At 54.2% G+C, this 26,933-nt stretch overlaps 2 protein-coding genes across 40 annotated transcripts in view; both read right to left on the bottom strand.

Moving 5' to 3' along the window:
* Window positions 1–26,933, bottom strand: part of GIMAP7L5 (GTPase IMAP family member 7-like 5) — a 598,436-nt gene that overhangs the window by 311,926 nt on the left and 259,577 nt on the right. The gene's annotated exons all lie outside the window — the stretch shown is intronic.
* MAP4 (microtubule associated protein 4) overlaps window positions 1–26,933 on the bottom strand; it is a 115,689-nt gene that overhangs the window by 69,246 nt on the left and 19,510 nt on the right. For 35 of the 39 annotated variants that reach the window (XM_015281160.4, XM_015281158.4, XM_040696470.2 and 32 more), the window contains 2 exons: window positions 23,997–24,050; window positions 9,107–9,357 (listed from right to left, as the gene is read on the bottom strand). In XM_015281160.4, coding sequence (XP_015136646.2) covers window positions 9,107–9,338 — 232 coding nt within the window. In that variant the 5' untranslated portion in view covers window positions 9,339–9,357; window positions 23,997–24,050. Of the gene's footprint in view, window positions 1–9,106; window positions 9,358–12,726; window positions 12,873–12,978; window positions 13,183–23,996; window positions 24,051–26,933 lie in introns of those variants that run through there. The other 4 variants (XM_040696466.2, XM_040696467.2, XM_040696489.2 and 1 more) reach the window with 2 other exon arrangements.

Genomic DNA, 26,933 nt, shown 5'->3' with positions numbered 1-26,933 from the left:
GGGCAATGCTATCGTTATGAAACGTTATGAAGAGAAGGACTTTGCCCCAGAATGATTTGGGAATGAATTAAGGCACCCACGTGGTACTGAGTCTGTGCCACGTGAAGCCCCAGAGGGAGAGCGGTGCAGTCATGGAGGAGCCCACGATGGACACCCACAGCACAGTGACCACTAAGAGGGCCACTGAGATGGTCAGAGGGCTGCAGCACCTCTCCTATGAGGAAAGGCTGAGGGAACTGGGATTGTATAGCCTGGAGAAGAGAAGGCTGCGGGGAGACCTCATTGTGCCCTTCCAGTACTTGAAGGGAGTGTATAAACAGGAGGGTGGATGGTCTTAAACTGAGACAGGGGGGGGTTAGGTTGGATATGAGGAGGAAGTTTTTCCCCCAGAGGTGGTGACGCACTGAACAGGTTGCCCAAGGAGGCTGTGGATGCCCCATCCCTGCAGGCATTCAAGGCCAGGCTGGATGTGGCTCTGGGCAGCCTGGGCTGCTGGTTGGCGACCCTGCACATAGCAGGGGGTTGGAATGAGATGAGCATTGTGGGCCTTTCCAACCCAGGCCGTTCTATGAGTCTATGGTTCTAAGACCACTCGCAGCCCCATGGCACAGCACCAACCCAGGGCCAGCAGCAGGCACCCTGACCACTGGGGATATTCAGTGACACCTCTGGATTTCTATTCCTAACCCAACAATACAGACCCTTTGTGCCACACTGCATGTAAGTGCTTACCGCAAAGAGCAGCTGCTTCAGCCAGTAGCCTGCCATCCTCTCCCCCAGCTATACTACAAAGATGCTGCTGCATGGCATCCCACAGCACCTTTACTGCCAATGGAGCACGTGCAGAGCCAGCTGGCGCCTCACGTTATTCCAAGTGCCCTTCAGAAGCCGTTCTCTTTCCTCAGAACAGAGAATATCCTAACCCAGTGGCACACACACCCACTTCTGACACCGTGATCCCCACCCTGGGGACAGGAGCAGGTCGCTGCTTAAAAGCAAAGTCTTCAGGACAGAACCGGGAGCGGATCCATCTCCCAGCTGTGCTCCCCTCCAACTCCTCTCCCTGAGCTGAGCAGCCTACAGCCTACCAGATGAGCCTACATCAGCAGCACAGGGAAGAATAGGGACGCTGCGGGTCACCGCCGCGACACACAGTTCATCCGTGACAAATGACATGGAGAAGGCGTTCGATGCCTTCCCTGCCTCAGGCTTTCCCAGGGGGGCTGGGGGACCCCCAGGGCCCCACGTCGCAGGAGGAGGGCCAGCTCAGGGAGCACTGATGGGTGGCAGGAAGGAAATATCCCCCTCAGCATCTGCTCGGAGGGCGGCTCCAGGCAGGGCCCTGCACCTCCGGGGAGCCGTCTCCAAGCATGCAGGGCTTTTGAAAAGGCTGCCTGAAAGCTGCTGCTGGGAATAATTGAGGCATTTCATTGACAGATAACAATACAATTTTTAGCATACTTCTTGAACTCAAACGCTTCTTCCTAATGAGCAAAATATTGCCGTGAGAGTCTCTGTTCTCTCTGTAATTTCCACACTGGACCACTATAATCGGTTTGGGAAATTGCCTGAGGATTGAGCTCATATGACCACACCTGAGAGCAGCCTCTGGACCCTCCAGGAGCAGCTGGACTGTGCCAGAACCCATAGAGGCACAGCCTGCCGGCAGTGCAGGGGTTCAGGTGAACATCACGGGGCTGCCGTCCCTTCCCCAGCACAAGCTGTGTGAGAACAGAGCTGCATGGAAGAGCATTCGGGACACAGAGCTGTGGGGCTCCACTCAGCCCTCAGCACAGCAGAAGGGAATGCTTTCCAGTTCCTCCAGTGGCTCGTGCTTTGCAGAGATCCAACGCGAACCTGCTAGACAGCTTCTAGCACAACACACACCTACCTCCTTTCCAAGTGCCTGAGAACGCTGCAGGAGTGCCTGGAGCCGTTCCTTAGCAGCCCAACACAGCAGCTCCTCCTGCTGTCAGGCTGTGCAGGCCCTGTCCCTCAGCATGGCACTGCAGCAGCTCAGCCCCAGCCGTGCTCTGCTTGGCCCTGCACGGCTGCATGCTGCACTCCATCTGTCTGCACGCTCCTCGCACGGCTTAGGGGTGCAGAAGTGTTCACCTGTCAGACTGGGCTGCTGGCACTCGGGGTGACAGCTCTGTGGTCACTTTGTGGTGGCACTCGGTGCATTGCAGCTATATTTAAGCATTTCAGCCAAACAGAAGCCTCATTTTGAGATCTCCCAGGTAGGAAAGGCTCCGAGCCAGCTGCCCTCTGCCAGACTCAGCACAACACACCCTGCCCTATTGAGGGCTCACCAAGCTAAAAACCAAACCAAAACCCACTGAAACATTCTTGAAGTCCATCCAATGCTATGGGAGATGGAAACAAGGGCAGCTCAAAGCCAGCTGTGCTCCTGACTTCACCTTCAGCAGAGTGGAGAGGGCCCTCCAGTCCATGCAGCTCCAGTCTACAGAGAACAAATACGTTCCTCCAGAGGAGCACCAACTTGTTCTGTTCCCTGTTCAGCTCCCACTGGGAGAAGAAAGGCAGGGATGAGCAGGGAACACTGCACGCCTGCCATGTTTGCTCCTGCAGCTCAAAAAGCCAATGGGATCCTGGGCTCCATCAGCAGAGGGGTGGCCAGCAGGGACAGGGAGAGGATTGTCCCTCTCTGCTCTGCCCTTATGGGGCCCCATCTGCAGTACTGCCTCCAGGGGTGGGGCCCCCAATACAGGAAAGGCAGGGAGCTGTTGGAGAGGGTCCAGAGGAGGACACAGAGATGCTCAGAGGGCTGCAGCACCTCCCCTACAAAGACAGGCTGAGGGAGCTGGGCTTGTTGAGCCTGGAGAAGAGAAGGCTGCGGGGTGACCTCATTGCAGCCTTCCAGGACCTCCAGGGAGCCTCCAAACAGGAGGGGAGGCGACTCTTGGAAAGGGCAGATAACAGCAGGACGAGGGGAAATGGTGTGAAGCTGAAGGAGGGCAGATTGAGGTGGGATGTGAGGGGGAAGTTCTTTGCTATGAGAGTGGGGAGGTGCTGGAACAGCTGCCCAGAGAGGCTGTGGATGCCCCGTCCATCCCTGGAGGTGTTCCAGGCCAGGTTGGATGGGGCCCTGGGCAGGCTGGGCTGGTCTGAAATGGGGAGGTTGGTGGCCCTGCCTGTGGTGGGGGGTTGGAGCTCCATGATCCTTGAGGTCCCTTCCAACCCAAGCCATTCTATGACTGTGTGTGATGCCTGCTGGTGCATGAAGGTATCTCTAAATGAAACACAACAGGGCAAAAGCCAAACAAGATTTCAGGCCGACCCCTGGGCTCCCATGTGAGCAGAAGGATCAGGAAGCCATGTGGTTGCTTCTGCCCTTCTCTGGAACGATGACGACTTTGGAAGGATCACACAACCATTGAGTTTGGAGAAGACCTCAGAGACCCCCACATCCAACCCCACACACCCCACCATGCCCACCAACCACATCCCCACATGCACATTCTTGGACACCCCCTTGGATGGTGACCCCCATCCCCTGGGCAGCCTCTGCCAATGCCTGACTGCTCTTTGGAGAAGAACTTCCAATCCCCAACCTGACCCTCCCCTGGCCCAAGGTGAGGCTGTGAGCTCTCATCTCAGAAGGTGATGAGCAGGTAAAACAGTTTCCTTTGAAGTTTGGGCTTTTTGGAAGACGGGCTGCAATCAGGTCAAAGCAACCACACATTTCCATCAGAACGGCTCCTCTCTGCAGGGGCAGCTTTGATTTTCGTGGCTCTGAAGGTCAGCTCCTTTGGAGCAATGGAAGCTCAGCTGAGCGCAGCCCTGCAGGCCAGGTCTCCTCCTCCCTCACCCTCTAAATTGCTTAAAAACAAAAGCATGTCAAGATGTTGTAACTACATAATCCTCATCGAAATCACAAGATGGTATTTGCATCTGGCCAGCGGATCAAAGGATTGTTTTTATATAAACAAATTTAAGGCAGCATTTGCTAAACCCATAATCTCAAGCGAATGGATGGTGCCAATGTAAGAAGCCCTAATCCGCAGCAGCGAGGCGGTGCAGCACACGTGTGAGTGCAGCCATGGCACAGCGTGGCTTCACCATCTCTAAGGGATGGAGGAGGGCGCAGAGGGAGCTGGGGAGGGCTGGGCAGGCTGCGGGCACAGAGGGTGGTGACGCACTGAACAGGTTGCCCAAGGAGGCTGTGGGTGCCCCATCCCTGCAGGCATTCAAGGCCAGGCTGGATGTGGCTCTGGGCAGCCTGGGCTGCTGGTTGGCGACCCTGCACATAGCAGGGGGTTGGAACTGGGTGAGCACTGTGCTCCTTTGCAACCCAGGCCGTTCTATGGTAGATGGGAACAAAAGCACTGACAGCAGTGTCATATGCTCAAAAAGAGATGCAGATTCTCAAGTAACAGCTTGGGCTACTTCAGCTCATGCCTTCCAGCATTCTGCCTCAAAATGGCTCTGGAGCAGAAGCCCAGCTCAGCTCCCAGGGTCACTAAAAGGCTGACAGCTCTGATTGCTGATGGCACTTGGTTCAGGTTTTCAACTTCAAACCCGGGGAATTAAGGAGAATTTGAATGTAAAAGGCAATGGAAGCCCACACACATGGGCACCTCAGCATCTGAAGGCACGAGAGCAGGAAAACACAGCCTGCCCTGCTCAGTTCATAGAATCACAGCATGGCTGGGTTGGAAGGGACCCCACAGCCCCCATCCCACTCTGCCATGGGCTGCCTGCCCCACAGCTCGGGCTGCCCAGGGCTCAGCCACAGCTTCGGGTGCCTCCAGGGGTGGGCACCACAGCTCTGAGCAGTGCCAGCATCTCACTCGTTGTCAGACAAAAGGCAGTGCGAGCATTCATGCTAAGGAGAGGTGTTCAGATGTTTGAGGGGCGCGGGGGCTGAGAACAGTGATTTTGATAAACTACTTTCTTTCCCTCAGAAGAGACCAAGGTACAAGAAGCTACCACCACCTCCTGACTTTATAATCCCTCTGAAACAAAGGGGTTTGTGGCACATCCTCTGCCCTCAGCTCTGTGTGTGACCAAGTATGAGTACCTTCTTCTGCAAGAAGGGTGCTTGCTCCCACTGCAGGCATGGGACAGGAGGGGGAAGTGCTGGGCTCAGCTGCAGGCTGGGAGCAGCTCTGCCCCCCCCTCTCCAGAGGGGCACTGAGCTGAGCTGTGCCTGCAGTACCCACAGAGCCACCTCGTGGTCGTGTGTGTGCTTGGGATGACACAGAGTGCTGCCCCAGCAAAGCAAGAGACCTCCACCATGGAGCCCTCAGAGAGCACAGCAGGGAGCTGGGCCAGCGCAGGAAGGCAGAGTGCGTCCGCACCCACGTGGCCGAGGCCCTGAGCAGGCATTACAGCACAGCTCTGCCTTTCCACAGCTGCACAGCCACTGCAGAAACTCAGCACAGCTCCTCACCCGAGATGGGCCATCACAAAGCAGCACCGCTGCGCTGTGAGCTGGCACAGCCCCGGGTTCACCTTTCGGTTGGCACTTATGCTCCCCTACAGACCTTTTCCTTTGCACAGAGGATGCTCGGCCCTCACTGCCCCCCTCGCTCCTGCCACAGCACCCCCAGCTCAGGTGTGCACCCCACAACTGCTGGGCCCGGGGCAGAGCCGTGCCGAGCAGCGCTGGCTGCAGGCAGCGCCCACAGCAATCCCTCAGCCTTATGTAAAGACCCCACTGTCGTAAGAGGATTACCCCAGAACTCAGCAAATTATGATGCTCAGCCAGTTGTCAGAAAGAATAAAATGCTTTTCTTCTTCATCTGTGCCTTTCCAGTGACATTCTTTACATTAACCATTATTAAAGCTTTGCTCCAGGATGCATCTCGGTGGCCACACGATGCTCAGCACCTCCTCCTCTCCTCCATCTCTTTGCACCCCAAGTCAAACAACCCGAGTCCCAGCTTAAACTTACCTAACCTGGCTCGTGGCTTTAGAAACAGAGTGCAACAAACCCAAAATAGCTGGAGCCTGCCAGGCTGCGTGATGAAACCTCTCCTGACTGGGGAAGGGCAGCAGACAGTGCGCTGTCTGAACACATTTGTGCCTTTAACATCAATAAATGAACGGGCAGGGGCTGAGTGCCTGCCGTGGGAGCTGCTGTGCTCTGCCAGGAGCTTGGGGCTCTTTGCAGCAGGGTGAGGGCAGGGAGCAGAACTCACTGCGCCTCCCCAGGGCTGTGCTGGGGCTCCTGGGCAGGCAGCTCGTGTGGTATGGGCTCAGAACAGGAGCGTGCAGCTCCACATTGTGTGGTATGGGCTCAGGATAGGAGCATGCAGCTCCACATTGTGTTGTATGGGCTCAGAACAGGAGCGTGCAGCTCCAGATTGTGTGGTATGGGCTCAGGATAGGAGCATGCAGCTCCACATTGTGTTGTATGGGCTCAGAACAGGAGTGTGCAGCTCCACATTGTGTTGTATGGGCTCAGAACAGGAGCATGCAGCTTCACATTGTGTTGTATGGGCTCAGAACAGGAGCATGCAGCTTCACATTGTGTTGTATGGGCTCAGAACAGGAGCGTGCAGCTCCACATTGTATTGTATGGGCTCAGGATAGGAGCATGCAGCTCCACATTGTGTTGTATGGGCTCAGAACAGGAGCATGCAGCTTCACATTGTGTTGTATGGGCTCAGAACAGGAGCGTGCAGCTCCACATTGTATTGTATGGGCTCAGAAAAGGAGCATGCAGCTCCACATTGTGCTGTATGGGCTCAGAACAGGAGCATGCAGCTCCACATCGTGTTATATGGGCTCAGAACAGGAGTGTGCAGCTCCAGATTGTGTGGTATGGGCTCAGGATAGGAGCATGCAGCTCCACATCGTGTTATATGGGCTCAGAACAGGAGCGTGCAGCTTCACAACTTCTTTAAAGCAATCAGAGGCTCCAGGGGGAACAGGTATCCTGATCACGTTGTGGGAAAACCTGATCAGACTAACAAAGACATAAAAAGACCAAATGCTAAGACTGGCCTGCAGTGAAGTGACACCATTTGAAAGTGTGGAGCGACAACCCCCACCCTCCCTGCACAAGGTGCAGAGCTGGAAAGCCAAAGCTCATCCGACCCACTTGGGGCAAGCATGCTCTCTGGTCTCTTCGGTTACTGTCTTGTTTTCATCTTGCCAAAGATGTAGATAATGCTCATAATTGTGCTGCTGTTATCCCAAAAAAGGGAAAAACCAACTCTCTGGAGCAAGACCAGATGCAGAGTGGTGTTCCCATCACCCCACAGGAGCACAGAGCTCTGCCCAGGCACACACACGGGGGAGGAATGGGGCTTCCAAAGCTGGGAATGGGCATTTTCAATACATGTTGTGTTGAGATGTTAACAGTAACTGAAAGAATCTGGTGCTGAGATACTGCAGGATCTGCTCCTTGCAGCACAAAGAGTTGCTTTACAATATCCCTGTGCCATATGCAAAAACATTAACAGTCTCTTACCGCCCTTTCTGCAGAGCTAACACATAAATACCTGTCACTACAGTTCCTATAATTGAATGGGATCACATACAGCTGAATAGAGCATAGCTCCATGCTTTACAGCCTCCTTGCCCACTTCCTTCCTTCCCCATTGTTTGCTCCAATTTAATGAACTGTGTGAGGTGGAAAATCCTGAGCAGTGCTTTCTGGACTGCAGGACACCTGGCTGGCTTCGAAACAAAGCAAAGCAGTGCTCCAAAACAGAGCACGTTCCTTTGGGTCACTCTCCACCCCACAGCCCTGCAGACCTCATTTCTTCTGATAGGCGTTAATTACAGTTTGTCCGCACATCCCACTTTCATCGGCATTAATGAGCATTAAGATTAAGGCAAAGAAAAAGCCAACAAGCTTTCTTCTGCAGGAAGCCATCAGGTCACCCCTCCAGGAGGGATCAGCGCTCTCTTTGACACAGCAAAGCCAAAAGTCAAAGGTAACCAGCCTCAATCTGAGGGGGAGCAAAGGACCCTAGAATGTATTCACACAATGGCCTGGGTTGAAAAGGAGCACAGTACTCATCCAGCTCCAACCCCCTGCTATGTGCAGGGTCGCCAACCAGCAGCCCAGGCTGCCCAGAGCCACATCCAGCCTGGCCTTGAATGCCTGCAGGGATGGGGCATCCACAGCCTCCTTGGGCAACCTGTTCAGTGCGTCACCACCCTCTGGGGGAAAAACTTCCTCCTCCTATCCAACCTAAACCTCCCCTGTCTCAGCTAAAACCATTGCCCCTTGTCCTACTGCTATCAACCCATGTCAGCAGCCGTTTCCCCTCCTGTTTATAGCTCCCTTCAAGTACTGGAAGGCCACAACGAGGCCCCCCCAAAGCCTTCTCTTCTCCAGGCTGAACAAGCCCAATTCCCTCAGCCTTTCCTCACAGGAGAGGTGCTGCAGCCCTCTGAGCATCTCAGTGGCCCTCCTCTGGACCCGCTCCAAGAGCTCCACGTCCTCCTTGTGCTGAATGTATTGAGAAGCACTAAAAGGACCCCCTCACATCTCACTGCTTTCCTTTCCACCCAGCCAGGGTCTGTTTAAACCTCTCCTTCATCTCAGTTTCTGACAAAGCTGCAGCACTAATGAATGTGAGCATGCAGTGCATACACCCCCAGCAGCAGACGGAGCTGTGGGTGCCCCCACTCACTGCAGGGAGGTGGACCTGGGGGCCTTCAGAGCTCCCCTCCAACCCAAACAGTCCCATGGCTCTAAATGAGAAGCAGCAGATCCTTGGATCGGTGGGCAAAGAAAGCTTCAGCTGTGGGCTTCGGCCTCAGTGCTCAGTACACAGTGTGGGCTCCGTGAAGGCACACACCTCACCAGCACAGGCTGTGGGCACTCCACATGGGGTTACCAACCCACGTGCTGCTGTGGGATGGGAAGCACTGCATGTGTGACAGCAGCGTGGCACTCACACCCCTCGGACTGTGCTTCCTCTGCAAAGCTCCAGCCTGCCCATCACTGTTGTAAGTAACAGCATCTTGCGCTGAGTAGGAACGACTCTCCAGGCTGCAGAACAGGAGGCAGAGCAGAAGAATCTGAACCCCATCCTTAGCTCTTAAAAGAACTGGCTCAGTCTCAAGCCAGTAACATGTAAAGATGTTACTGTACTGCTCCCGTACTTCAGACACTTACGTTCCACCTGAATGCTGTCAGCATGGCCTTTGCTTTTTGGTTCCTGGCTCCCAGCATCGTCGTCGTCCAGCAGAGGCACGTAGTCTGTTTTATCCACCGTCTCTCCAACCACGTCGTCAAACTTCTCTGCTTCCAGAGTGGCAATGAAGTCCCGTTTCACCTCCTCCTCAATCTCAGGAGGTGGCTCTGTCAGAGCATCCGCAAGGCTGAGGTTGTGATCCAAGTCAGCCATGGCTTAGCACCTTTGCAACCTGCAACATCGTGTGGGGAAGAGGAAAAAGAAACAGGTGTGTTTTAGTAAGGGGGGCTGCAAGCTCAGAGCTTTGCTGGCACATTTGTTTCAGTGCTCAGTAATTCCCAGATGTTCACAAACCCCCCCATCATGGCACAGAACCGAACCAAAAACCTTCACCATCCCCATCAGGTTGTGCTGCATGGACGCCGCTATGGCCCATGGGATGTTGCATCACGACCTTAAGCTAAGCAAGAGCATGGAAGGGCAACACCTGGCCTGCACAAACAGCCCCACATCGATCCCTGCCCTGCCTCAGATCTGGGAGTTAATGACAGGTCCTCAGCAGCAGGCACACAAGCGTGACGCACACGAATTGAGTTCTTGCTCGGCCTCCACCCAGCCTCCCCTATGGAGATTAGGCTTTTATGTAATCTGATGTATACTTCAGTGATGCTTTTGATCCAGCAGAGCGTTCATGTCCTCAGCAAACCTTGCTAATGCCAACAAACCCATCCTAACCCTGGGATTTGCACTGGAAGGTAAAACTTCTAATAACGTTGACATGGAACAAAGAATAGAATGGAGCACAGATACACATCACACACGAAGCTCCAAACTGGGAACACGAGGCAGAAAGAGCCACCATTCAGCTCCTCCTCCCCAGTCCATAGCTCAGCAGTGAATTTCAGCTCCTCACAACAGACAGACAGCAAGAACCACCGAGTTACAGGAGGGCAAAGCAGTGCTGGAGCTGCAGACACAGAACCATAGAATCACAGAATGGCCTGGGTTGCAAAGGACCTTAAACATCACCCAGTTCCAACCCCCTGCTATGTGATGGTCGCCAACCAGCAGCCCAGGCTGCCCAGAGCCACATCCAGCCTGGCCTTGAATGCCTGCAGGGATGGGGCATCCACAGCCTCCTTGGGCAACCTGTTCAGTGCGTCACCACCCTCTGGGGGAAAAACTTCCTCCTCATATCCAACCTAAACCTGCCCTGTCTCAGTTGAAAACCATTCCCCCTTGTCCTGTCACCATCCACCCTCATAAACAGTTGTTCTCCATCCTGCACCCACTGCTGTAAGCACCATACTGAGGTCCAACAAAACACATCCAAACCTGAAACTTCACGTCAGTGGCATTTAGGGAAACCTCTTCTTAACCTCACTACCACTGCTCATAAGCAATGACTGCCATCAGCTCACCCATCCACATCTGTAAACCTTCCTGCTATTTTAATCCCAAGCACAGGAGGGGCCTTTCAGCAGCATTTCCTCTTGACAACTTAATTTAGGGTCTGTCCAAATAGCAAGTCATTGCCATCCTCCCACTCTACTGGAAACCATTGCCCAACCACCCTACAGAGAAGCCCTTCAGCACTGAGCATCCACTCCCAGTGCAATCTGTGCCAGGTGGGCATCCTCAGCCAGGTTCAGAACCCATAAAACATGCATTGTCATAACCCTGCAGGCAGAGAAGGCTTATGGGTGGTATTCAGATGGCCTAGAAATGATTTAGCTGTTGCTCCATTGAGATAGATATTCCATCATCATTCCTTTTGCCTTCCATTCAGCCTGGAGAAGAGAAGGCTGTGGGGTGACCTCATTGCAGCCTTCCAGGACCTCCAGGGAGCCTCCAAACAGGAGGGGAGGCAACTCTTGGAAAGGGCAGATAACAGCAGGACGAGGGGAAATGGTGTGAAGTTGAGGGAGGGCAGATTGAGGTTGGATGTGAGGGGGAAGTTCTTTGCTATGAGATTGGGAGGTGCTGGAACAGCTGCCCAGAGAGGCTGTGGATGCCCCGTCCATCCGTGGAGGTGTTGAAGGCCAGGTTGGATGGGGCCCTGGGCAGCCTGGGCTGGTATGAAATGGGGAGGTTGGTGGCCCTGCCTGTGGAGGGGGGTTGGAGCTCCATGATCCTTGAGGTCCCTTCCAACCCAAGCATTCTGTGATTCTGTGTGAATTAACCTCACAAATGCCTGCAGAGCACCAGCAGTGCAGGAGCTGCCACATGAACAGGGCTGGGGATGCTGGCAGGAGTTCTCAAATCCAAAGCAAGGCTGATCCCACCTGGAATGCCCTCTGGCACAGGTATATCCCACCACAAGTCTGATTCACACCACGCAGTTGCTGTTCCTAATCACTGTGGTGGTACCACTTCTGTTTTTAATGCCTGCCATGGAGTAGCACTGGCAATGCCTGTTTCAGAGCTGCCTTGGAGCTGGGACGCTGAAACAGCCCAGCTCCTGGGAATAAACAATAATGAGGTGATGCACATTTATCAGCAGGACGCTTCCTTGTCTATATTTAACCTAATAAGGAATGGAGAAATGACGTTAAGAAAGATCAGTGCAACTAATAAAAGCCCTTTTGCATTTCTGCAGCAAACACAGATGTGGTCTCCGGGACGCAGAGCAGCTGGCCCACAGCTGGCCAGCCCACATGGAGCACTGCCACGGCTGCAGGAAGCACCAGCAGACACAAAGGGCACCCCATGCAACGCTGCACCCGGAGCAGCTCCTCTCCTTTCCACCTCTGGCACTGGAGCAGGAGCAGCCCCGGCTCCCCCCACACCCAACCCAGGGCTCACAGAGCAGAGCCCACGGGGAAAGCAGCAATGGTGGAATCGTGGCTGCATGACCCACGCCACGTCCCTGGAGCTCTGCACTAAGGGCTGGGAAGGAACGCAGCACGGCAGCACCGGCCCACAGCAACCGCAGCGATGCAGGAGAGGAAAAGAGCTTTCCTGTAGCGATGCATTCTTCAGCCCATTCCAGGAAGTCTTCAAATTGCTCCACAGCAAATCAATCCTCCCCTCTTGGTTGTTTTTCTCCTTGGCAAAAGGATTTGCTCAGACCTCCTCGTGTTCCAGCAGCAGCCGGTCGCTTACACCCAACATCTGCCCCGTCTGCTCTGCTTTGTGCCCGGAATCGGCGCGTACGCAGCAAGCAACCTTCTCATTTCAGCACACCAAGGCCTTCCTCTAGCAGGCTGAACAGAGACAAAAGCCACTGCCACCCACTGCCACCATCACACACACGCTGTCCTGGAGCTCCAACTGCTCACCAACCACTACATCCTCTCTCCCCCAACCCAACCACCCATTCCTTCCCGACCACCGGGTCCCCCCTTCCCCAGCCCAACCGTGGGGTCTCCCAGCCCCAACCACTGCCCCCCTCCCCCGTCTCATTCAATATCTGACCACATCGGCACAGCAGAGGCCATGAGCACACACCACGTGTGCTCTGCCCAGAGCCACAGACCCTGGAAACAACCCCCAGCAGCCACTGCTCACAGAACATTTCCTTCCAGCAGCCTCACGGGACCCCCCCAAGGAGGCCAAAACCCCTCTGCAGGCAGCAGTGGCACCAACAGTGCTTACTCACAGACGCCGCTGCCTCTGGCTTTCCATCTAGGGAAGAGTGGAATTTGCTTCCTGAACTTTGCATTTCCATTTTGCAGCTCCTCAGAGCGCGCCGCAGCTGCGGGCACGCGGTCTGACTGCAGCTATCGTCAGTCTGACCCAGATTCCGTGCCTGGAGATGGCGGTGGGGAAGCTGGGCAGGTGCAGGCAGGGTGCCCCTCAAATGACAAAGCTGCCAACTGCTTCCGCAGGCCCAGCCGTGCCACCAACTTACCTCCCCCAGAGCAGCGGGTGCAGGACAGGCTCCCTCTGACCCCTGGTCCTATGAAGGGGTGGATGCAGAGCATCCCTCAGGGCACATCCCCTTCTACAGCCGTACCAAGGGACACCATCTACCCACAGGATGAGTGGAAGAAGCAACAAAGCACCCCTGCCCCGCTCCTGCTTTTGCTTCGAGGAGCTGCTGACGCACTGATCTGCTGGCAGCAGGTGTATTGTTTCAGCAGATCCCCTCACTCCTTTAAAATTAGCTCCTCGCCAGAGAGGAGAGCAGGGCTGGGGCTGTCACTCAGGGCTTTTCTTAGCTGTGCTCCCATGGGCACTTCGTGGGGCTCCTGGAGGCAGGAGGAGCAGAGATGCTAAGTCATCCCGGCTGCAGCAGTCACACGGAAAGGATGCCTGCCTCCAGAAGGGCCGGCTGTGAGTCACCCTGCTGCCACCTCACCCGCCGTGGACGGGCACTAAGAGGATCCGGGGTTCATTCCTGTGCCTGTTCCCACTACAGGATCCTTCTCAGAGTGAGGTGCAGGTCCTTTGCCAGCATATTGCTAACAGAAGCCATCACAGAGCTGCGGTGCAGCCAAGGCTGGAGGTCCCTCTGCTCCTCCCACCCCAGCAGGGCCACCAGCAGCAAGGTGCCCAACCTGCTCGATAGAACAACACTGCAATGAGCTCAAAATGGGCGCCTGGTAGGAAGCAGCCGCTGAATCACTCACCGGTGAGTGTAAAGCCACGAGAGCTGATGCAAACCTTCACAGTCAGCTTATGGCCGTGCAAGATAAACGTAGTGTTTCAACTTCTCACTTCAGATAGGCTCACGGTTGTGCTTGTCAACAGAACCTCAGAGAGGAGACAGAGCTCCAGCCACTTGCTGGCAGTGCAGCCTGCTCCATTTCCTCCCCACACATCCGCTGTCTCCCCACTTCCACTTCCCCACCCCCCAGCTCAGGCTGCCACTCTCACCTGAGCTCCTCCTGCAGCAAAGGGCCCTCAGAGCACAGCAGCCCGGCAGGCTCTGGGTGACAGCACACACTCTGAAGCTATTCCTGACGTTCCCGAGCTGTCTGCAGCCCATTCAGCCACGGATAATGGACTCCCACACTCACAAGCGGGGGCTTGCATGGACCCAAGCAGATAAGGAAGCGAGCTGCAGGTGCTCCAAGCACTGCTGGTCCACCTGGGAGAGGACAGCCGCAGGCCATCTGGAAAGGCTGAGTGTGAGCAAAACCACTGCCTGGGGTAGAGCTGTGGGTGGAACGTGTCAGAGGGTACTACGGATAGGAAAATAACAACAGAAAAAGGAAGCAAGCCCAGGAAAGCAGAAGGAGAAGGCAGAAGAGGAAAAACTCCATCAGCTGTACGAAGACTGAGCAGAAGCCTGACCACGGGCACCTTCCCACTCAATGACAGCACTCCAAAATGGGTCCTACCTTCAACTTCTGGCAATCGCAGCTTCTACAGCCAGGCTGGGGATGAGCCCATAGCAAACACTGCTGCTCCACCAGCTCCAAACATCTCCATCAACCCAACCTCCTTCAGGAAATCGTTACCGAAGCTAATGACGCACATTTTGCCATACGCAATTATTCAGACGGCATGCAAATCGGTGAATTTAGTTTACTAATTAGTAAAGTAAGACATCGCTCTCCTGGTATCTGCATGTGTTGGGAAAGTCCTCCCAGTTTTCTGGAGATCTGAGACAAATTGTGCTTCCTTCCTGCTCTTCAGACATCCATTGCACGGAGAGCCTGCGCTCGACCCCACGTCCATGGGGAGAGCTGGGCAGGAGGCTGGGCCAGCTCCAGAAGGCTGCAGTGTGGGCAGAGGTCAGGGAACACCTCCCCACTGCCAACACTGAGCCCTAATACAGCCTGCAAGTAAGGTGGGCAAGTTTTGCACTGCTTTGTGATGTATTCCTGCACAGCACAGTGATGAAGGGGCTGGAAGGGCCCTTAGGGACCACCTTGTGCCATCCCCAGCACACAGAATGACTCAGCCATCAGCTCTGCAGCCCATCGTGGCACTCGCATCAGGCAGACCTGCAAAGCACACATCCACACAACCCACCAGACAGCACGGATTGAAAAGCTCCCAAATGCAAACAGAGATCTCACTGGAGCTGCCTACTCTGCAGACTGCTCAAACAGCTGCTGAGTACTGAAAGACCTCAGGAAAGGCCTGTGTAAATTAATGCCTAAGTAAATTAACAGTCATAAAGACCAAACCAAACAGCGATGAGATGGCAAAGCTGCTGCAGCCTCTCCAGGGCAAAAGCAGGCTCTGCAGCAGCCATAGGAACACGCTGTAATAGTGATCATGAGAAAGTTGGCTCGCTCTCACATTCAGCTCAGCCCTCATTGAGGGACTGATCTCGCCATAGATTTCTGCAGAACAGCAGCTCTATGGTGATGCAGTGTGGGGAACCCATGTGGCAGGAGCTGCCCCGCACAGCCCTCATGCTCAGCTGCTGGAGAGAGGTGAAGAGGTGAAGGCAGCTCTACCTGAGCAGTGCTGCACACCTCTGACTTATGGGAGCCCTACACACCGACTGACAACTGCTGTTAACAGACAGAAAACTGCAGTGCTTCGAGATGTCAGGGGTTGCTGTGCTCGCTGGCAGGTGATACCACATCGTGTGCCTCTCTCCTCCTTTGCTTCTTTCCTCATTAAGTAAAAGGAGTTTAAAATTAAAGGCTAAATTCAGCACTTATGCAAAAATAAGAATAGTTGCTGCCCCATCCCTGGAGGTGTTCAAGGCCAGGTTGGATGGGATCCGAGCTCCTCGCTGCTCACCTTCTTCCTGCACTGAGAGATACACGAACCTGCAGCTTAAAGATGGAAGCAAATTTTACCTAGGAACAGCACCGGGGGATGGAGGGAAATGCACAGTGCCTCTGCATCAGCTGGGTGCTGCTGCTGCCTTCTTATCCATGCGTGGCAAGGATACTGCACTGCAGCACCTGCCCATGAGCACCAGAGCTGCCCATGAGCACCACGGCTGGTGCACACTACCGGATTGCTTCAAGAGGGCCCTTTTGTAGTGACACAGCACCTATGCCAACTCGTTACGTGGACTTTCCTGAAAGCCAAAGATGACTGCATCGGGTTGTATTTATACATTCATTTCCTTCCTTTGGAAAACTCGTTTCCAAGGTATTGCTTTAGGGAAAGCAGGAGGTCATGGAACAGGCCCAGTTACGGCTCAGAAAGCACCCGGAGCAGCTGAGGAACCTGCAGAGGCAGGACTGACCTGTTTGCTGCTCTTGCTCTCCCAGATAACATCCTGGGACTCGAGGGCAATCCTATTCAGAAGCAGAATTCCTCTGACCACGCCACTTACGCAGCCCAGATCAGCCTTCCTCCCCGGATCTCAGCAGGAAGCCCATTGTATTGACTCTCAGTTGCAGTTTTCTGTTGGACCCCCTCTGGGGCTCCATTCGTGTGCCCTCTGCTCAGGGTGAAGAGGTACCCCTTGCAGAACTTCTCTTCTGTGCAAGGAAGTAACCACAGGCAGTGAGCCCAGAAAGATGCTTGGGAACGACTGGCATGGAGCCCACAATGCTCCCCATCAGACCCTCAGCAGCTGAGCAAAGCTAAGACAGCAACTTTTGCTATCTGGCCTTGAAAATCCTAATTCTGCTCGGAGAACTCAGGAAGAAAGAAAACTCTGGGCATTTAAGAGATTAATTCTACCACATCCCTGGGAATCAGGCTTAAATTGCACGAAAGGTGCCTAAGATTTCAAAGTGCTTTTGAAATCCCCCCATGATGTGTACTGGGGGGGGGGGGGCAGCACCATGCCTGGGCTGACCACTGCTAACCCACAGGGCAAGGTCGGACCCCTGGAAGGCCACTGGCCCAAAGGAGTTCCACCCACACTCATCCTGAGGGTTGGAGAAGCTGCTGGAACCAAAGGGAGCCTTTGAACGAGGACAGCAGGAAGGACAGCACACGTATGAGGATGACTGTGCATCCAGCCGGCTACAGAGCCCAGAGCCAGCAGGCTGCTGGAGCAGCAGGCCAAGAAGAGGAAGGGTGATGCAACACCACCACCAGCACAGCAGACCCCTTCCAGCCCCGGCCTCACCTGCACCCGTGCCTCAGCAATACACAGCACGGATCTGTGCCTTCCAAGAGCGTTTTGCTGTCAGTCGTCACAGCCCAGCAGGCCGAGATACGGCAATACCAGCCTGCCGATTTCCTTCCTTTGGGCAATTTCCCTATTAACCACTCAGCAAGGTGGGGGAAGGCCGTCCAAGTCAGATTGCCACATTATGAGCTGTACGGCTTCCAAGCTGATAAAAAGTCCCATTAATAAACCTGCCTTAAGTTACAGCAGGATAGATGTGCCGTCCCAGAGCAGCGTCGCTGGCAGTACAAGAATAACTTTCCCCTAAACCCCGGCAGGGATTACGGACTCTAAAAGGTGGGGATTAATGGCCTTGGCTGGCCTTCAGAAGAGCCACATGGAAGATGAGTTCATAGATAATAACTGCGAGGGACTTGGAAGCGTCTCGCCAAGCAGCGACCCAGGAGCACTGAGATCAGAGCCCATAAAAGGTCGGGGTGTTATCTGCAAAGCCATAAATACTCGGCTAAGGAACAGAAAGGCGCCTGCCCACCTCTGCACACACTGAGCTTTAGCCCCCTTTTTCTTTTTTCCTCCTTAACTCTTTTAAGAAAGAAACCACCCGGAGCCTTCGGCTGCTTCCCAGCCGTCCCCCAGGGGCCGCACCAAACAAGGAGAGCCCCATTAATCATGGCAGGAACCATCCTGCCTTCCCTTGGCAGGGAGAGGGCAAGGAGGGGGGGGGGGGGTGCAGGGGAGGAGAGCTCTGTTCCCAAAGCACTCTCTGCCTTGCATATTGCCTGCTAAGCCACAAACCAAACAGGCGAGGCAAGCAGCTGTTGCCGTCAGCTGCTTTCCTTTAATAGCGCATGCATCAGAAAGGAAAGCAGCTCCCATCAGAAAGGAAAGCAGCTCCCATCCCACTAAAAGCGAGCAGCAGAAAATAATGGCTTTCGGACTTTCCCTGCAGCCCTCTCTGCTGGGAGCAGGGGAGGCTCACCCACGAGCTCATTGCTCAGCCCTCGGATCAGCCTCCTGCTCCCCCAGCACTGCGTCACTGCGGCTGCGGGGAGGTGAGCACACCGTGGTGGCACTGCAAAGCTCATCTCCATCACTGTCCCCTGCTGCTCCACGTCCCACGTGTGCTGCTCCCCAGTCACAGGCTCCGTTCAGCTCTCGTTGTAAGACCACTTCTTCCATTGCTGCTTGTGCAGAAAACAATGCGGTGCAAACAGAGGAACTGCAAACCCAGCGGTGACAGAGCTCACAGCCACACAGTGACAGCAGTGGCCGTTCAGAGACCCACTCCAGGCTCACCGTGGCTGCAGAGCCTCCATGCAGGCCCACACCAACACCAACACACAGCCAGCTGCTCCCAGGAGCTCAGTTTACAGACAAGCTTTGCCCCTTTACCTCCACAGAATGATTGTCCTTACATGAGAGCAGTTACTTCACTTCTAATTAAATAAGCACCTCTCTCTCGACAACGCAATTATACAGTATAAGAACCTGTAGATCAGGACATAGAACTGGTAGCTTCAGAATGAACAGCTGACTGCCAAACTCCTTTCACAGAACCACAGAGTCATAGGACGGCCTGGGTTGCAAAGGACCCCAATGCTCACCCAGCTCCAACCCCCTGCTATGTGCAGGGTCGCCAACCAGCAGCCCAGGCTGCCCAGAGCCACATCCAGCCTGGCCTTGAATGCCTGCAGGGATGGGCATAACCCATCCTAACGTAAGCCATGCTATCAGGAGTTGCTGTTAGCACGGATATTTGTGCCCACGTGTAAGTGAGAAAGACAAAATCAGCAGCAGTCCCAGCACAAGGTGGAAGCCGCTCTGAGCACTGAACGCTGCACATGAGGAACTGAAGTCTTTGGCCACGAGAGCTCATGGAGGGATTTGCTAGAAGCCTGGGAAGTAAATAATGCCTGTGTATGATCCAAGAGAAAGGGGCACTCCATTAACACAGCGCTTCAGAGCAGTGGTCAGTTTTGTTCCAGAATGGTAGGCAAAGCAGGGGAAGGCCCGGCGAGCTGCCATAAAGCTGCCAGAGGGGTGAACTAACGCATTTCTCGGAGGCACTGCTGAACCCACAGTGCCCACAGCAGGCTCTGCACCTCCCGGGCCAACGGGGGGAGAACATGCAGGGAGGGGAGTGCTCAGAAAGTCACCCAACTGCACGCAGAGCCAGAGACCTGTTAGAATTGGAAGGGACCTTTAAGGCCATCTGCTCCTACTGCCCTGCAGTGAACACAGAGTCATTCAGTGCTATTCAGTACAGGCGGCCTCTGAGACCCCCCAGCCCACCCCACCACGCCCACCACCCCTCTGGGCAGCCCATGCCACCACTCTGCCCTCATCGCCCACACCACGAGCTCTGCACACAGGCCAAGCCTCAGTATCAGACACCGCCAGAATTGAGGCTAAGCAAGCACACTCCTGTCTCCTCTCATACGGATACCTAGCAGATCCTGGGCTACAAAACAGAACGTTCTGAAGGCACTGTGTGACCGTGGGCTGACAAACCGAGCAGGGAGCAAAGCAGAAGGTTACAAACCGGGCCCTGCTGCATCCCCCGGAGCAGGGCCGCCCCGAGGCCATTTTATCCGCCCCAAAGCAGAGCAGCGCTCCCGCCCTCACGTGATGATTATTCTTAGAGCAGATCCCGGGGATTTTTGTTCAGCTGAGGTCGGCCGTGCAGTTGGCCACGTGCCATAAGAGCATCACAGAAGCGCTCCGCTCCGCCGCGGCATTAGCACAGCGCAGACACGTTAACAGCATTGGAAGTGGCAGGTTATGCAAGGAAGAACTGCAGATAAATAACTCGTCACACAAAGTTGCTCTGCTCAGAGTCTTGTGCTGCTTTTGTAATGTGACAGCTCATGGCTTGAGGTCAATTCGACTCAACTCTTTGGGCTCTTCAGACAGCCCAACCCCCTGCGCCAGGCAGAGACCATTTCACTCGTTGCGTCCTTGCGTCATCTTGATGTTGTTTTAATATCAAAAATCCTACCCAGATAAGAAAGTGACTGGCATTAAGTACTCACAGAATGGTTGGGTTGGAAGGGACCTCAAGAATCATGGAGCTCCAACCCCCCACCACACACAGGGCCACCAACCTCCCCATTTCATACCAGCCCAGGCTGCCCAGGGCCCCATCCAACCTGGCCTTCAACACCTCCACGGATGGACGGGGCATCCACAGCCTCTCTGGGCAGCTGTTCCAGCACCTCCCCACTCTCATAGCAAAGAACTTCCCCCTCACATCCCACCTCAATCTGCCCTCCTTCAGCTTCACACCATTTCCCCATGTCCTGCTGTTATCTGCCCTTTCCAAGAGTCGCCTCCCCTCCTGTTTGGAGGCTCCCTGGAGGTCCTGGAAGGCTGCAATGAGGTCACCCCGCAGCCTTCTCTTCTCCAGGCTGAACAAGCCCAGCTCCCTCAGCCTGTCTTTGTAGGGGAGGTGCTAAAGGAACTAAGTTACCTGAACAAGTGGATCTGCATTCATGAAGCAGCCCTCTAAAGTATGGAACACGTGCAAGCTTAGGTCTGGAAGGAATACATTCATTGCTCCAATGTATGAGTGTCTCTTTTATGAACCTTGCTCCAATGTCACAAGCAGGAGAACACAGACTTGGTTCAGCTCTAACAGTGCCTGTGGTTATCTGGTTAAAGGTTCAAGTTACCTGGTTGAAGCCAGTGGTGAACTAGATGATCTCAGAGGTCTTTTCCAACCTGAATGATTGTATCTATGGAGACGCCCCGTTAGCAGCACTTGCACTGCCCTCAGGCACAGGACAGCACCAAAGGAGCTCCAGCACTAGGCCTTAACTCGCTCCTTGGACTTAAGGCTCTTACATGAGAGTAACTGTTACTTTTTGCTCCAATCCTTTGGTTTTTGAGGCCCAATGGAATGGTAGCAGAACACCCTTTTCCGAAGCTCATGAACGCAGAAGACCGGCTTCCATCCCCTACAGCACGAGCAGGAAGTCACTCACGAAGGAAGGGAGTAGCTGCTGCAGTTCGACCATTATTGTATTTACATTTCCGTGCTCCTGACAGCAGCACATCCAGCTATGGCAGCACAACAAGGCACTCGTTAGGGAACAAAAGCAGAGTTTCTGTGAGAGAGGTCAATGAAAACCTTCAGGTCTGTTATCAGGGCTATTGGCTGCCTTAGAGAGTGATGTTCTTACCCAGGCAGACTTGTCTGTGGGCAGAGCTGTGTGCAGGATGGGAGCAGGGCGTTGCACAGCGAGCAGCAGCTACTCATCCTATGCAGTGATGTCAGCAGCAGCCTCCACCTAGTTTGCTCTTCACCAATGAAACTGATCCTTAAGATGTGGTTTTGTGCATGTTTCCTTCCAGCTCCAGCAGTTACACAAAAAATGTAAGTTAATCCCAGCAGGAAATGTTTTTAGAAGCGCTTTCTCCACTTAAGCACACTACAGTACAATAGCCAAATGAAACAGAGTGCTACAAGAGCTCTGGTCAGTGATTGTGGTTTAAGAGAGCAGGGAATCATAGAATCATAGAATGGCCTGGGTTGCAAAGGAGCACAGTGCTCATCAGTTCCAACCCCCTGCTACGTGCAGGGTTGCCAACCAGCAGCCCAGGCTGCCCAGAGCCACATCCACCCTGGAAGGTGACCAATGTGGAACCACACTCAGTCAAAACAGTTGATCAAACGAGAAGGAAGAACCAATTTCTGTCTGAGCCGTCGGACTCTCGGCTCTGTTTCACAAAGAAGCCTGGCTGTTCCTCAGCCAGGCCATCCCCTGACAAGCAGCCAGCAGCCAACCTGCCCCAGCACCTCCCGCTTCCTGCCTGCCCCCGGCTCCTGCAGAGGATGCTGAGGAGGAAGCTGCCTTGATTCATTCAGGCACTCAGCAAGGGTGGACGAGGCGTCCTCGGATCAGTTACATCGGGAAGCATTTTTAGCTGCTGAATACAGTCCGTGGGAAACACCTGTTTGGTTTCTATGTCCTGAAACCACAGAACAACACAGGTCACAAGGTACAACCAGGAGCCTTCCTGGCACCCTGCAAGTCAGCTCATATTGTGACTGCTGTTTTTGTGCAACTGAAAAGGAAAGGAGGAAAACAAAATCACCGCCTTAACCAACTTGGGGGTTAACATGAGTGAGCAAAGGGCTGCAGCACCTCTCCTATGAGGAAAGGTTGAGGGAATTGGGCTTGTTTAAGCTGGAGAAGAGAAGGCTGCGGGGAGACCTCACTGTGGCCTTCCAGTACTTGAAGGGAGCTATAAACAGGAGGGGGAGCGGCTGTTTACAGGAGTGGATGGTGATAGGACAAGGGGGAATGGTTTTAAACTGAGACAGGGCAGGTTTAGGTTGGATATGAGGAGGAAGTTTTTCCCCCAGAGGGTGGTGACGCACTGAACAGGTTGCCCAAGGAGGCTGTGGGTGCCCCATCCCTGCAGGCATTCAAGGCCAGGCTGGATGTGGCTCTGGGCAGCCTGGGCTGCTGGTTGGCGACCCTGCACATAGCAGGGGGTTGGAACTGGGTGATGTTTAAGGTCCTTTGCAATCCAGGCCATTCTATTATATGATTCCAAGATCAAGTTTAGACATCCAAGGAGCCCAGCAGATGTAAAAGCACCGCAGCCAAAGCCAAGTGAGGCAGAAAGGAGCAGTGCAGAAGAGCAGCGCGCAGGGAGGACAGCACAGCGCCGTCCCACTCCGCAGTTGGGCTCAGCTCTTGGCACAGCAACCCCTGTGGGAGGAGGTGACACCACACCTCCCGTGACCTCCTCAGCTCTATTGAGGCCATAAGGAAAAGCACGCACAGCACCTGGGCACCTCCCTCCCACCCCATCCATCCCACCCAGAGCGAGATAAGCCAGCTCCTTTGGCTCCCTTTCAAACAGCTTTTAGGGGATGACTTCAGACAGTCTGGCAGGCAGCCACAACGCATGGCACAAACAACTGGTGCTGCTGCCCAGCCTGCTTTCAGTCAGCTCCTCAACGGGTACACAAGAGCATCAGCCCAACCAAAGAGATGGGACTTCACACCTCTCTTCCCATCACTTACAGAGGAAGGTCACAAAGAAAGGAATTCCAGGAACCGTTTTGTTCCACGCACACAACAAAACCTCAGGAGATCTGAAGGGCCACTGTCACTTCAAGACAGCTTTAACGAGCCACAGGAGACTGTTCTTAATGTTTACAGTGGTAACTGAGCTGCATTTTGACTTCTCTATGCTCTTTAAAGCTCTTTAGAGCCAAGTATCATTGCACTGGTCCAGTATTAGATATGGAGGTTGGTGGCCCTGCTGGTGGCGGAGGGCTTGGAGCTTCATGACCCCTGAGGTCCCTTCCAACCCACGCCATTCTGTGGCTCTATGATCCTGTGATTCACTACACTGACAGACTGGTCATTTCTGGACAGCTTTGTGCCTCTGTTTCATAGTTTTGGATTACTTTTAATTTTAAGGTGAAGACAAGTGTTAGTAAGTATAGCAAAAGGCTGACCCCACTCCCAGCACCTGGAGAAACACCCCTCATACTGCACTGCAGCATCCACCTGGGTCCCCTGGGCCACACAATATACAGAATTCACAGCTCCTTCACTAAAACACGTTATGTGAACCCCTGTCCCTCCAACACCCTCCAGCTGCTGATCTCAGGATAGATCACACAGACTCACAAGGTCAGTGTGTGTCAGAGGAACTCTCCATGCTGCACCTCTCAAAGATGGGGGGCTGTCCCAGAGCCCACGTAAGCCCACTTGCCATAGCCCGGCTCTGCCAAGCATGGATGATGAGCTCCCATGGGAGCCCATGAGATCCCAGAGCTCTGGATGGCAGACGTACGGCCCAGAAGAGAGGAGTCCTCAGTGTGTACACACAGCTGCACCAAACCTTCACTTCTAATCACAGATGTAATGCTGGATCAGTAAAACAAAAGCAGTTCGTACCTCAAAAGCAGGCGATCCCTTCAGCAGGTCCTTCAATCTTCAGAAAATGCCTATCTGCAAAACACAATACACACATAATTAAGAGGAATCCAAACAATTAGCAAGTATTTGTGCATCAGCTCATTAGGAATGTCTAGAACGCCATCTGTGTTGCTCAGAATGAACCCACAGCCGAGGAGCCTTGCTGCAGTCCCACAAATGGCTCTCTGAGGTTTCCTTTGCAGCACGAGGACTGTCCAGCCATCGCACACCAACACTCACAATGAAAACCGTGAGCAACCTCTCTCTAATTCAGACTTTAATTGCTTTTTCCAAATGCGCCATTCAACCCCAAGTGGCCGATTAGGACATCCCTCCACTGAGCAGCACTGCAGGTGCTCACACCATGGCTGCAGTGCCACGTTTTCTGTGCACACTGCAGCTCCCGTGAAGCCAATTCCATCCCCTCCTCCACTGCGTGCTGCCCCCCAAGACTGCCTATGAGATACACCACACTTTGTGCTCCTCTGTTGCAAAGGAGGTGAACCTATACCACCTTTCCAGTGAGGAAAACCCGAGGGCTCTGTTCCCTTCCTGAGGGCTGGGAGAGCTGCTCAGCTCATCCAGGAGTGGGGAAACACGTCATGTATGACTGAGGGACACACATGATGGAAGAGCTCCTGTCTGTACAGGAACCTGAACGCTCCTCCTCCATCAGAGGCTGTGAACATACATACACCAAACCCACACCGTCCTTTCCCACATCATCACCTGCGGCCTCAGTGCCCCACAGACTCCCTCTGCTTGCTGAGAACATTTACGTTAAGGGGAAGAAGCAGATGGACACCTTCTGTGGCAGAGCACGAAGAAATCACAGAGCACTAAGGCTGGAAAAGACCCCTGAGAGCCCCAGATTTTAGTGCCAGACACAGCTGTGCCGCCCCCAACCACACCAGCTGACACCAGGGGAGCAAGAGCTGCTGCAGCCTGCCCTGGGCAAGGCCACGTCTTCCTCCTGCACCAAACCTGCAGCTTCTACAAACTGCAAAGGACAGCATTCATACACTACCAAGGTCCTGGGAAGCACCCAAAGCTGTAAACATTGCTTTGTCCCTTATTGCTGACTGGCAAGCAGAAATGCTTCATCTCCCCTACCTGGGCTGTCCCGGGGCAGAAGGAGCAGTGCTGTAAGTGGGGGAAGCACCACTGCCACACAGACAGTGAGTGTTGAACTGTGTGTTCCACCATCAGTCCCAGCCACTGCACCATCCAGAGAACCAGCAGTGGGAATCTTCTAACAGCTGAGACAGCTGTTCATACATCGCAAGCTTCATTCCAAGTTTGCAGCTTTATTCCTCCCCACTATTGTTGTTATGGAAGCGACACTGGAAAGCAGCACAACGCAGGAGGAGCCATCCGTGCTTCATTTACACCCCACAGCACACCCACTCCTCATTTTTATCCCACCTGTGCTATCAGAAAACAGGTCGTGCCTGGTTTGCATGCTGTCCCATCACACTGCCCCTATAATAGACAGTTACAAGTCCTGCACCAGCAGTTCTGGTTCCTCAGCCCTTCTGGCTCCCAAGCTCCACCTGCTTCTATTACTGAGCATCTCAAAGCCTTCCAGCCCCATCTGTGCCCCACACAGCAGCTCTCCCACCAGCAGGGCTGCCTCCATCCCACTGCTCACTGCACTGCTTCACCCCACCTGCTCCTCCTTCTCAATGGGTTACTACACCATCACCTGCAACACAGCACTTATTCTTAGAGTCCCAAAAGCATTCAGGGCGAACATGAACAAATTGGGTTGGGTGTTTTACCTCCTTTCTACGTTGCACTGAAGGTTGGACATCAGGGAAAATCTCTCCTGAAGAGCAGTTGGGCACTGGCACAGCTGCCCAGGGAGCAGCAGTCATAGAATGGCTCGGGTTGGAAGGGACCTCAAGGATCATGGAGCTCCAACCCCCACCACACACAGGGCCACCAACCTCCCCATTTCAGACCAGCCCAGGCTGCCCAGGGCCCCATCCAACCTGGCCTTCAACACCTCCACGGATGGACGGGGCATCCACAGCCTCTCTGGGCAGCTGTTCCAGCACCCCAGCTGGGGTCACCAACCCAGGGGTGCTCAGAACAGTGGGGATGTGGCATGTGAGGACACCATCCCCACATCCAGCACTCCCTACATCCACCGCCCAGAACTCACGGTCATGTAGTCTCCAGCCCCAATGATTTTACATACAAAGCATTCTCCACAATCTGAACATACACTGCTATGCTGCCAAAGGGAGACAGAACAAACCTCCAGTTACACTCAGGATTGCCACTTACCCACTAAACTGGAACGTACTTCAGTGCAATCGAGCTTACAAAGAATGTGCCATTCCTCCTATCGGATGCCCTCCAGGCTCCCTCATTTCTCTAGATAAGCAACATTCCATTTCCAGAAGATTCCACTTCACTGGCACAGGTTGCCCAAGGAGGCTGTGGATGCCCCATCCCTGCAGGCATTCAAGGCCAGGCTGGATGTGGCTCTGGGCAGCCTGGGCTGCTGGTTGGTGACCCTGCACATAGCGGGGGGTTGGAGCTGGATGAGCACTGTGCTCTTTTGCAACCCAGGCCGTTCTATGATTCTATGATTACCTGGGATGAGAAAGCCACACATTGGGTTTCCTGACACCTCTCCCCCCTCGTGCTGCATTTCCAGCTCTCTAGGCAGGCAGCCTCCTGCCAACAGCTCCCCACCTCCAGTACAGCACTATGTGGGGAGTGCCTGACAGGACAAGCCATGAGGGATGGCACATCATGGCTGGAGAGCTGCATGCCCAGCAGCATCACACTGCATGGCAGCCAGGGTTCAGCATGGCATGGTAAGCTCCACATGCGCCACAGTGGGCAGCACAACCAGAGGCATCTCAGACTTCCATCCCAGTCCCATCCTAAAGGAAAAACACG

This window comes from Gallus gallus, chromosome 2 (assembly GCF_016699485.2).
Source record: "Gallus gallus isolate bGalGal1 chromosome 2, bGalGal1.mat.broiler.GRCg7b, whole genome shotgun sequence".
Lineage (NCBI taxonomy): Eukaryota > Metazoa > Chordata > Aves > Galliformes > Phasianidae > Gallus > Gallus gallus.
Note: the sequence above shows the minus strand (reverse complement) of the source record. Positions and strands in the feature narration are given on the sequence as shown.